This window comes from Triturus cristatus, chromosome 7 (genome assembly GCF_964204655.1).
Source record: "Triturus cristatus chromosome 7, aTriCri1.1, whole genome shotgun sequence".
Classification (NCBI taxonomy): domain Eukaryota; kingdom Metazoa; phylum Chordata; class Amphibia; order Caudata; family Salamandridae; genus Triturus; species Triturus cristatus.
The window spans coordinates 377,706,759-377,719,459 of NC_140590.1; the positions used below are offsets into that span (position 1 = coordinate 377,706,759).

Below are 12,701 nucleotides of genomic sequence, written 5' to 3' on the forward strand. Positions count from 1 at the left end.
ATTTGTGGTGAAGTGGTGGCTTGTAGGAAAGCTGCTTTCCAAGGAATTTGTTGTAAAGTGAAGTGGCACAAAATATAGGCCTATCATTTTTGAAAACACTATAAGTACCTATTGAGGAGAAGGTCTCATTTCAAGAGGAATCACTTCCAGGAAATCACAACAGGGACCTTGAAAAAAAGAGGTTTATGGAGCATTTATTTTTCTTAAAAAGCAGTAATGGCTGCAAACTTCACCCTTTTTTGGGAAAAAATGCAGCTCTTCTTGTGCCTGACTTCTTCCACTTGCAATGTTGTGGATATAGCTGCATCTAACAGGAAGAGGCTTAGGCTAGATCCACTGCTGGGGAGAAGGAAGGAATACAGGTGATGAGAGGCTAATGACTATGGAAGCTGACAGGGCCAAAGAGATGAACCAAATAATTGCGTACTATCTGACATCTGATATAGTGATCCTGATATGTGGGTTCAGAGCGTTGCCAATCTGATTAGGGGAATAAGACAGGGTTATGGGGAGGGGGGGTTAGAGATCCAGACTGATCAATGAGATGCTGGTTGAATAAGGGTACCGACTGGTGACTGAAGTCCCTAAAGACATTTGGGAGGATGAATGCACTGCAAGACTGGGACATGGTCCTAGAAGAAGGTTCCTGTGGCATTCCGGGTATGGCAGTAAAGTACCCCTTTGTGGGCTTTGAATGAAACAAGAATAGGGCACGCAATATGTTGACAGGCGCATGAAGCAGTCTTAGGATGGAGATCGCAAGGAAGGTAACTATATGTAGACCACTTAAACTACCTAAAAGTGTTTCTCTGGGTGACAGTATGCATGGAATCAAGTGGTGTCATTATCATCAAGGTTTTAGAGATCGTGATAAGATGAAGGGAAGGAAAGGAAAGGAGGTGAGAGCCAAAGTAGGCTGTGACAATGGTGCTGTTGTTGCAAACTGATGTCACACTCCATACGCACTGCAAGTCAGCCTCTGTGGTTTGTTGACATTTTATGAAATTGGGGGTCTTCTAAATGTTTAGAAATGAAGCGATAATGAGGTTTTTGAAAATAAATATTTAAATAAAATGATTACTAGTAATAATATTGATGGAACGGGAAGAGTATGAATATTAATGTGAATAGTTTAAATAGGTAACTTTATCAATCTAGAAAATTAGAAAATTACTATGACTAGAAAACTAAATTGCAATATTAATATTGCAACAATGCTAATACTAGAACTCTAGTAGTTCTAATAATCATCAAAAATTATTGTAAATAATAATTTGATTATTAAAACAAATCGATATTACTAATACTAATATTAGTAAGGATAATATTGCCCATTTATATTTATTTGTGGCGTTATACACAGTCAGTGAAATACAAACCAACTACATTATCAAGATAGGCTTCCAATGAAAGGTACACGATTCAGCGTCTTTATTGAGACTTTTATGCAACTTAGCAAATTTGAGGCAAAAGGTCCATTTATTGGGGAGGACTTGACAAAAAAAGCATAAGAGACCTTACTGCATACCTGGTCCTTGTATTGGTCTGCGTTGCGCCTTTCCTCCTCCACTTGCAGGAGGACCTCCTTTAGTCTCTTCTCAGCACGACGTACTAGCTTGTTGGATATGATTCTTTCCCTAGTTTGGATGGAGAGGAAAGACAAGATTAATGTAAAGACGAGAAGAATAAATACTGTAAAGCTGTTTCAAAGATGGATTTAGTCAAACCGACTGCAATGACCTTAATGAACCCATTACTGTCTAGGGAGAATGGCATTTGCCACTCTCCCCCTAACCTAACCAATTGCAATTATTGTGTTGATCAAGAGGTCTTATCTAGTGGACTTTTTGAGTACCTAATCTCTGGGCTAAATATTTTCTTCTCCATATGATGCACCTTAAATAGATAAAATAAGAAAATCTCAATTTCCCTGTCAGAAGCTGTTCATAATGTGTAGTGTTGTAAAATCACACACTCCGCATACTATTGCCATCTAGTGTAGCAAGTTGTTTGTCTTCAAAGAAGATTTCTGATTCATGAGATGTGCTGTGTCTACTCCCTTGGTCCACAATGCATTATTCGCATAGCTGATGAGATTCTTTTTCACACAGGTGGGGAGGAAAGAGGAAAGACGTTAGAACACTTGGTAATGCTCTTTCTGGTAGATTTTCTACCTAACCCCAGATCCCTCACCTCAGCATTCTAACCAGTCACCAGACTGGCCACAATAGCATTTTCTCTATCAATGTTTCTACGTGCGCTAGATGGCATGATTCAGCTCCGTGCTGACTCCACACCACCCTTGAAGTGACAGAGGAGAGCCAGAAATAGGCATCCCGTCTGTGCGCTGACATCAGTTTATTGCTTGTCTGTTTCCGTGCCTTTAGACATTGTAAACAATCGGTACTACAAGTGTGCAGATTCCTAACTTGAAACCTTTTCGCTGTTCAGTATGGGGAGGTGCGAAGGCTGTAAGAAATCTATATTCAGAGTATTCACCAGAAACATTATTCTGGACTAGGTTGGAGAGTTTCCCGTGAAGTGTAGCCCGCTGAGACTTCCGGTTCTTGCACATGTACCATTGGGCGTACTTCGACAGCAGGATGCAAAAGGCCATCAGTCCAAGCAGCCTCAGAATCAGTCGCATCAAAGTCCGGGACAAAGGTTGAACATCAGTATCATAGCCCAAATGTCCCAGACTCTCGGCTTCAGAGGGTAGGTGCAGAACTGCATCATGCTCAGAATAGCTCACATGAAAGGAAGCGTCTGAGAAGGAGTCAGGTGTGACTTCAGCATGTTGATAGTGGACCACAGTGAATGCAGGCGTTGTCCGTTGTCTGGTGGTGGGTGACAACTGCCTGGGGCGAGCCTGCCTTCAGCAGCCAGTGGTCGAGGTAGGGGGAAGTCTGGGACCCCTGACATCCGAAGGTGAGCTGCAACTACCACCATCACTTTCATGAACACCCGAAGGGGGGCACTGGTGAGGCCAAAAGGGAGCACAGCAAATTGGAAATGCTTGTAAACTGCAGGTAAAGGCAGTGGACTCACAGAATGGGAATGTGAAAATAAGTGTCCTGCAAGTACAATACTGCCATCTAATCTCCAGGGTCCTGGACAGTTAAGACCTGAGCCAATGTCAGCATTTTGAATTTCTCTTTCTTCAGGAAGGCATTGAGGGGGCACAGATTTAGGATGTGGTGGAGGACTCAATTGTGTTTTTTGCACCAGAAAGTAGCGTGATAGCAATCACATCGTACTTCTGGCACCCTCTTGTTGGATTATTTGGCCAATAGAACTTCCACCTCCTGAGGGAGCAAGAAGAGATAGTTACCACAAAGGAAAGCACATAATCTCTGCAAAATTTGGAGCAACCACTTGTTGAACGTGATTTCGGTCCATTTGGGCAGGTGTTGTCTGATCCTGTCACCAATGGGATGTTTGTGCTGGGTGAAGGGCTGACTAAAGTGGCCTGGAGGCTGGGGCAGCTAGAGGTGTGGGGGACGAGACAGCATGCTGGGACTGTCTCCTGCGCCCTCTGTGGGATACACAACCCCAGCCAGAAAATGACTGGGTGGTATGCTGGGCAGGCAGGTAGGGCTGGGACTGTGCCCATAGGGGCCCTGGCCGTGACTTTGCAAAATAGGGGAAAGTCACTGAAGGACATATCAATCAAGGAGGCTTGAACATTTCCCAAAAAGTCAGCGAAATGCAACTAGGCATAGCAGCCAAGTGCCAAAGTAAACGCTGTGACCCTGCAGAAAGAGTCTGTGCTGCCCAGTCTGCACCTGATGGAGAACTTAGCTGCATCCCGACCGTCCAAGAGTGCTTGGTTCAGCATTGTTTGGCCCTCTTCAGGGAACATGGGCAGCAGCTTTGCAACTGAGTCCCACAGAGCATGGGAATATCGGCCCAAGAGGCATGTGGTGTTCACCGACTGCAAGGCCAAACTGGTGGAAGGGAAGTTTCTCTTTCCAAAGTTGTCCAGCCTTTTGGTTTCCCTGTCCGGTAGAGGGAATGTTTAGGTAGACCTAGGATGTGGAGGCCTGCACAACGAAGACTTCAGGGGAGGGATGCAGGAAGAGGAAGGCTGGGTCCTCTGAAGCTGGACAATAGCGACGGGCGATCATGCACTGCACAGGAGTCCCTGTGCAAGGTTTCACCAAGGCCACCAGAAGAACGTCCGTGAAGGCCACATCAAAGGGGAGCAATGGCTCAGCAGAGCTTACCAGTGGGTGAAGCACATCCATCAACACATTGGTCTTGACCTCAACTGCTAGCAGTTGGAGAGCCAGGATCTCCGCTGCTCTATGTACTACGTGTCAAAGGATGCACCTTTCTCAAAACCGGGCCCGGAGGGGACAGCATGCCAGAGTCAGGGGAGGTATCCAGACTCCTCGAATATTCCAGCTCCTCATACCAGTTGTCTGCATGGTTGACGTTCTCCTCAAAGGGTCCATACCCCTCTTCATCTATCCCAATGATCATCAAGAGGTCCATACCCCTCTTCATCTAGCCCCATCTTCGGTTAACTAAGGCTAGCAAAGTCCTGTTGCAGATAAGGCGTGACCAGCCCTGGAGTCAATGCCAAGCGGCATTGGTGTGGCACTATCTCGGAGTCAGGAATCGCAATGGGCCTGTCATTCAGCAAGCGCTGGGTGGTGTGTTGTGTAGAACGGGGCTGGGGTGGGTGAAGGCACCCTTGGCAGTGTCAGACCAGATCCAGGAACACATCTAGAGGGCTGGCTGGCTTCTGGGATGAACCCCCCGGCGGTAACCCAGCAGATGCATCTCTCAGCGCGTCAGAGGGACTTGAAGGCCCAAAGGTGGTGTGCATTGTATCGTAGAACACTTAACTGAGCACGGGTCGCTCCAACTTCGGTGAAGTCCGGGAAGTGTGGAGCGGGACCCACCTCTGCAGGTGTAGTGTGTAAGTAGGGCTTCAAAGCACAGCGTTTGGAAGGAGAAGCCAATGAACATTTTGACTTTTTCTTTTGTGCTTCTTGGACTTACCCAACTTTGAGAGGACATTTTGGAGTGGAAAAAAGATCGTCCGCTGGAACGACTCAGAGTGTGTCCCCAAGATCTCCCTATGGAGTGGAACCAGGAATGAAGCAGTGCTTTTTTCTGCCACACAGGCAGGAGCTTTATGGCCAGCACCAGAGGCAGACCAAGTCGGGATCAGACACAGATATCTGTCTGTGACATTCCCCACGAGGTTTGAAACCTGTAGGTTTGTTAGACTGAAATGCCCCAAGCAATACAATGTCACTGCAGAAATAAAGAAACTGATCTCAGTGCATCGGGTGGTGCCTACGTAGGCACTGCGCACATAGTTTCCGACAAGGACAACGCCAACGCGGAGCCAATAGTTTCTATCTACCAGCGTGCAGTGAGGTTGTTCATGATTTTCTGGATTTACTATGAAGCCTGGGGAATATTTTAAGGTGAGGAATCTGCGGTTAGAAGTTTCTATCAGAAATATGTAGCTGTAGATAAACATGCTCTGCATTGACTGTACATCATTTCCCTCCATAAATAATGGATAGTGAGGCGATGATGAAAATGTCTGGAACAATGTCTTTAAACCAACCACAGCCTGCTGGTAAGTGAAGATGTCCACACAGTGGTGTTTGGCATACGTGCATGGTGTTGAGCAGGTGGCTGCTTTACAGATGTCAGCTGTAGATCGTTCCTTAAGAAAGCTATAGCTGACCCTTTCTTATGGGCAGTGTGACCTGGGGTGTGAGGAGGTACAGGTAAGACTCTTACCTTTGTGGTAGCAAGTTTGAATGTACTTGACTAGCATTTTGCTATATCTACCTTGGAAATGGGATGACCCTTGTGAGGTTTTGCTTAGACAGTAAAGAGCGTTTTGACTTGCAAAAATGCTTGGTCCTGTCAAACAAGTTACTTACCTTCGGTAACGCTTTTTCTGGTGGATACAGTATCTGCCTGTGGATTCCTCACCTTGTGAATATCCCCTCCGCCAGCAACATTCGGAAACTTTTGTAGCAGTCCACACCGATGAGGTAGACGACGTCACAGACACGGCTCCGCTCGCGACTCGGCTGACGTCACCGGCTCCATAAGAAGACCTCGTCGGCGTGATGACGTCAGTTCCGCCCTTTCTTCCGTGCCTTCGAGGCACACGGACGGACAGCAATATATACACAGTGTACACAGTACATAATATACAAAGCAACACACACAGTGTGGAGGTCATATATGTAGGCAAAATAAATAACACTGCCTTTGACAGTAACAAATACATTTTGAAAAACCATCATTAGAAATGTAGGTATACAAGGGTGGACAACGGGGAGGCGGGTGGGTCAATGAGGAATCCACAGGCAGATACTGTTTCCACCAGAAAAATCGTTACCGAAGGTAAGTAACTTGTGCTTCTGATGGATACATCTGCCAGTGGATTCCTCACCTTGTGAAAAGATTCCCACAGCAGTCCCACTCCCGGAGGAGGGTGTCCACCCTTCTATACCAGAAAGTCCTGAAGGACGGGCGAGCAAAGTTTCCGTCCCTCCTCACCTCAGAATCCAAGCAATAATGCTTAGCGAAAGTGTGGAGGGAAGCCCAAGTTGCCGCTCTACAAATGTCCTCCACATGAACACCTCTAGACAAGGCAGACGTAGAAGACTTAGCTCTAGTAGAATGAGCCCTTAAACCCTCTGGAGGTTCCTTACCGGCCAAAGAGTAGCATATCTTGATGCACAAGACAATCCATCTGGAAAGGGCTGCGCTTGTGCACCGCTCTGCCTTTCCTGCAGCCAACAAAGCCCACGAAGAGTTAGTCGTCCACTCAAAAGTCTTTAGTCCTATCAAGGTAGAAGCTCACCGCCCTCTAAGGGTCCAAGCGATGAAGTCTCTCCTCCTCTTGGGAAGGGTGAGGGGGAGGATAGAAGGTAGGGAGGGTAATGGACTGCCCTAGATGGAAAAGCAGCCCTGGTCCTGAGTACCATTATTTCAGCATGAATGGTCAAGAACGGGGGTTTTGAACTCAGAGCTTGAAGCTCACTTACCCTCCTTGCTGAGGTGATCGCAATGAGAAAAAAGTTTTGAAAGACAACAGTCTCAAGGGACACTTGTGTAAGGGCTCGAAAGGAGAACCCATCAGGTAAATTAAGACAAGATTTAAGTCCCATTGAGGCACAATAAAAGGAGTCGGAGGAAACTTGTTTGTAAGGCCTTTCAGAAATCGTAAAACAATAGGAGATTTGAACAAAGACGGCTGATCCGGCAAGCAAAGGAAAGCCGACAAGGCCGAAAGATATCCCTTTACAGTGGCTATAGCAAAGCCTTGCTGAGCAAGAGACAAGGCAAACTGAAGAATGTCAGATAAACGAGCCCTCAAAGGGCCAATAGATTTCTCTCCACACCAAAGAACAAACTTAGACCACCTATAGGAATAGATAGAATTAGTGGAATGACGCCTGGCAGACAAAATTACATCTACCACATCCAGCGGGAGAGAAAAAGAATTCTGGTTGCCCCGTTCAATCTCCAGGTATGAAGGTGTAACCTCTGGAGGTGGGGGCATAGAACCTGCCCCTGCGACTGCGAGAGGAGGTCTGCCCTCAGAGGGAGACGGAGCGGAGGGCACGAGGAGAGGTGGAGAAGATCTGTATACCACACCCTTCTTGGCCAATCCGGGGTGATCAATATGACTTGGGCCCGGTCTTGACGAATCTTCTCAGAACCCGAGGTATCAAGGGTATGGGAGGAAACGCGTAATGGAGATGTGAGTCCCATCTCAACTGAAACGCGTCCCCCAACGCTCCCTGCATCGGATACCGGAGACTGCAGAATGACGGGAAGTGAGCATTCTCGTGAGTGGCAAACAGGTCCACCCGGGGAGTTCCCCACGTCCGGAAGACGTGACGAACCACCTCCGGATGTAGCCTCCACTCGTGGTCGGAGGAGAACTGCCTACTGAGACTGTCTGCACGCACGTTCAGAACCCCGGCCAAATGCCATCAGACAAATCTGCTGATACGGAGCCCAGGACCAGAGACACAGAGCCTCTCTGCAGAGACAATGCGACCCCACTCCTCCCTGCTTGTTGACATACCACATCGCGGTAGTGTTGTCCGTCAGGACTTGAACCGACTGAACGCGAAGGGAAGGGAGGAAGGCCTTGAGTGCCAAACGTATCGCCCGCAATTCCAAAAGGTTGATGTGAAGCAACCTTTCCTCTGGAGACCAAAGACCCTTGATCTCCAGATCCCCCAGATGCGCACCCCACCCTAAAGTGGATGCATCCGTTATCACTGTGGCCACCGATGGAGGTAGATGGAAGGGCTTTCCTTGCAACAGATTGCCCTCCACACTCCACCAAGACAGATCCGCTGCAGCTTCTCTGGTGATCCTCACAGACTCCCTGAGATTTCCCTTGTGCTGATACCACTGCCTGCGGAGGTACCACTGGAGTGCCCTCATGTGCCAGCGTGCATGGTTGACCAACAGAATGCAGGAGGCGAACAGACCGAGCAGACGAAGGACCTTCAGGACTGAAACGACTGCTCCATTGTAAAAAAAGGGAACAATTTCCTGTATGTCGAGAATCCTTTGTGGAGGAGGGAATTCTCGACACACAGTAGTGTCTAATACCGCCCCTATGAACAGATTGGGCTGAGAGGGCACCAGGTGGGATTTGGGTACGTTTATCGAAAAACCCAATCTGTACAACAGCTGAGTTGTATCCTGCAGATGATGAAGCGCCCTCTCTGGCGACTTTGCTTTGATCAGCCAGTCTTCCAACTAGGGGAAAACTGGAATCCCCGATCTTCTGAGATGGGCTGCCGCCACTGCCATCACCTTGGTGAAGACTCGAGGTGCAGTAGTAAGACCAAACGGGAGGACCGCAAACCGTTAATGTTGCAACCCTACCGTAAACCGGAGATACTTCCTGTGTGACTTCAGGATGGGGATGTAAAAAATACGCATCCTGCAAGTCGATTACACCATCCAGTCCTCCTGATGGAGCGCTTGAAGAACCTGCGCAAGGGTGAGCATCTTGAACTTCTCTTGCTTCAGAAAAAGATTCAAGATCCTGAGGTCCAGGATTGGACGCAGCCTGCCGTCCTTCTTCGGAATCAGGAAATACCGAGAGTAGCATCCCTGACCCCTTTCTTGCTCTGGAACCACCTCTATCGCACCTTTTTTTAGTAATGCCAAGACTTCCTCCTGCAGGAGAAGAAGGTGGTCCTCTGAGCAAACACCTTGGCAAGGAGGGTAATTTGGAGGGTCCACTCCGGGGAAGGAGGTTATTCGAAGAGGTGTGACCTTCTGAAGATCCTCCATGTAAGCCTTGAATACTGGGGTACTAAAGAAGGATGAATGATCTACGTTTTGCATGTAAGCTGCTCTGAGGCCAGATTTCTGCAGAAGTACAAGTTAGCAGACAATGTCCTGGACATTAGCTTTTAGGGGGTCCAGGTTTTTAGAAATGCAGTAGTGTAAAAATCTTTTCCAATTTGCACTGGCTTCTGGAGAATAGTCATGCTTGCCGGGGGGAGGGACTTTCTTAACTGAAGTGCTAGATCATTAGTCTGAGCGGTTTGGAGGCTGGATATCTAATCGGGCTAAGTCTCTGTAGGAGAAGGTCTGGCCTGCGTGGCAACTTCTTTTGGGAGCTAATGAACATTTCCAGAAGAATGGCATACCAAGACTGCCTTGCCAAAGTAGGAGCCTCCACGATGAGCATCAGGGACACGGGTCTCATTTTCCTCATCATGTACGGGAAGACTGGGAGAATAGGAAAAGCATTTCAACTATAGTGCACTGCTCTTGGATTGTGGGTGCGGGTAACTGGAGACAAACCTTTGGCATTTTGAACCGAACACAGGCAACCCAGGACTCTTTTCTCCCCAGTTATGGGTCCTGTGCACACAGTGTCATTGGACTCAAGTTGTACCTGACTGATAAGCCCATAATCAGGACCATAGCCGACATAGGTTGCTTGTGTTCCGGTTCGGGAAGGACCTAGATTGGCAGTTTGGGATGGACTGTTCCTATTGGAGTAGGGTCAGGACTGATTTGCATATAGCCAAGTCCAAATTGAGGTGGCATGGTGTGCAAAATAACAATAGATTGGGATGTAGCTCCGAGTGGTTACCAGTGGCTAGGATTAATTCAAGCATTCCATCCATCACTGTTTTGTTTACTTGTTGTCTTTGGTAAGGCTGCGGCTGGTCTGGTGAAGTAATCTTGGCTAATCCCCTGGGCTATTTAAGTTTTCAGGGCACCTATAGACTTGGCAATCTTCGTGTCCTATTTTATTTTTTCTAGCATCTCGTCAACCTGTGGAATACCCTCCCCATCGAATGGCAGAGTTGAGGAGATGCTGCTGGACTTAAGGTTTGAACCTGGGGATGCAAAGCCAGGCATGTTGTCTGAGAAGGACATTGATATGAATGCCCCTGGAGAATGTGTACGCGGCATTGAGGGTGCAATGAATGTTGGCATTCAAGGTGGTCTTGCCTCGGACACGATCGCCTTTCCCCTCATTCTGTACTTGCCTGGAAGACGTTGTATGAGTTCCTACACCTCCACCCACTGAGATCTATCGTACCTCAGTCAATCAGGTGCTTGTAGGGTCCTGTTGATTAGCTTAATAGCCAGCTCTTCAGGGACTTTAAGAACTCGGGAAGAGATGAGGAGGTAGGTAGTTGAAAAGGTAGGTCGTTCCATGTCTTCGCTGCTAGGTAGAAGGAGCGACCTTCACATCTGCTATATCGGATGTGTGGGTAAGGGTTAGAGAAAGGGATGAAGAGCCTAGGTGGCCGATGAGCTGATGGAAGTACAGGAGGGGGTTCAAGTAGGCAGGTCCACAGTTGTGTATTGCCTTGTATGCATGGGTTAGGAGCTTGAACAGGAAGTCCTCGGAGAAGGTGAGCTGCAGTCCATGCATAGAGAGCGTCGCCGTAATTCAGTCGGCTGGAGGTGAATACCTGGGTGATGGTGCAGAAGCAGGAGGAGGTGGCTGAGTTGATCCGAGTCATCCAGGTTGGCTTGTAGTCCAGAATAATGTTTAGGTTCCTAGCGTGATTAGTGGTGGTAGGAGTAGGTCCAAGTTCTGAAGGCCACCAGGATGCATCCCAAAGGGAGCTTTTGTTTTTGAAAATCAGTACCTCTTTCTTGTTCGTGTTGAGCTTCAGGCAGTTGTCCTTCATTCAGTTGGCGATGTCTGTCATGCAGTGTGGAAGTTCGTCTTGGTGGTGTCTTCGGAGAGGAGGAGCTGTGTGTCATCCGCGAAGGATATGATGTTGATTCTGTGGGTTCTAGTGCTGCTGGCCAGAGGTGTCATATAAGTGTTGAAGAGGGTGGGGCTAAGGGTGGGTACTTCACAGATGATTTCCTTGAGTTCGGAGCTAGACTTTTTGCGTTCTTCAGGTGAGGAAAGGGCCAATCCATCTCAGAGCGGCTCCTTGGATGCCTATGTTGTGCAGCCTTGTTATGAGTGTGTTGTGGGAGACCATATCGAAGGCTGCTGAGAGGTCTAGGGGATCAGTGCTGTGGTCTCTATACAGTCGAATAGGGTTCAGATGTGATCGGTAGGCGCGATGAGGGCTGACTTGGTGCTGTGACTGCTGCGGAAATCCAAACTGGGAGGAGTCGGGTAGGAGGTTCAATTCCAGATGTGAGGGGGGTTGCTGGTTGATGGCTTTTTCTAATACTTTGGCCGGGAACGGGAGCAGGGACATAGGTCGGTAGTTGTTGAGTTCGCTGGGGTGGAGTCTGACAGAATTGCTCATGCGCCAATGTGCAGCTGTCCCTACCGCTACTCTCTTGCCCGCAAAATCGAGTCTTAGACAATTAGTCTGTGACTAGTGGAACAGCCCTAATCCATACCACCAAGGAATCAGGGGAGACTTGATGCCCGATGGAGACAGGGTCTTTGTGTGAGGGCTAGTATTTCTCTGTGCTAGGTGCCACCACCCTAGCCGTTACTGGCTCCTTAAAAAATAGAGGGCAGATTTGAGCATGGACAGAAATTGGACTGTGCATTTGGACTAGGAGGAAGTATGCACTAGGAAGTTCTCTTCCTCCTAAGCAATGTATATGTTCAATTTAACGTGTCTAGTGGCTCTATGGGGGACCCCATGGTAGGCTGTGGTATCATCCAGCAGGGAATGTACTAATGGAGTAGTGGCCCAAGTCAGGATCAACCGGGAAAGGAATTAGGGTGCACACTGCAGTCCTACCAGGGATACGTCTGTCAGCGAAGCAGTGATAGGATTGTCGGTTTCGGTGGTGCTCTGTGCAACCACTTTGATTGTGACGTGGGTGATCAAAACCCTTAGACTGAATAGGGCTCGATGGCAACAAGGAACAGCGCATTTTAATGAAAGCTTGGTCTACTCTGAAGCCTTCTTTTGATGCTGACTGGAGCCCAAAGCCAGCACAGCAGTCGCTTTTTTCAGTGCTCAGGGCTTGATTCTTGACTCATGTGAAAGCGGTGCGGTCTCTCGCCGTGGGCCACTTTATGCAATCTTGGTTTGGTTGCATGGCTTTTCAGAGACTGGTGTAGTACTTACGACCCATATTCTTAGTTTGTGGGTCACTCGTCTTCGGCGTTGGTTCGACGTCCTCCTCTTTCTTGCACTCTCTGACTCGCACAAGGACACGGTCTCTGGGATGGGATTCCAGATGCATCTCCATCATTGCATTCTTCATTGCCAAAGGAA

At 48.1% G+C, this 12,701-nt stretch overlaps 1 protein-coding gene across 5 annotated transcripts in view; it reads right to left on the reverse strand.

The window, feature by feature from the left end:
- The window catches only part of LOC146809721 (uncharacterized), a 614,997-nt gene that overhangs the window by 44,053 nt on the left and 558,243 nt on the right, over positions 1-12,701 (reverse strand). For all 5 annotated transcript variants that reach the window (XM_085616561.1, XM_085616559.1, XM_085616558.1 and 2 more), the window contains one exon: positions 1,529-1,637. In XM_085616561.1, coding sequence (XP_085472687.1) covers positions 1,529-1,637 — 109 coding nt within the window. The remainder of the gene's footprint in view (positions 1-1,528; positions 1,638-12,701) is intronic.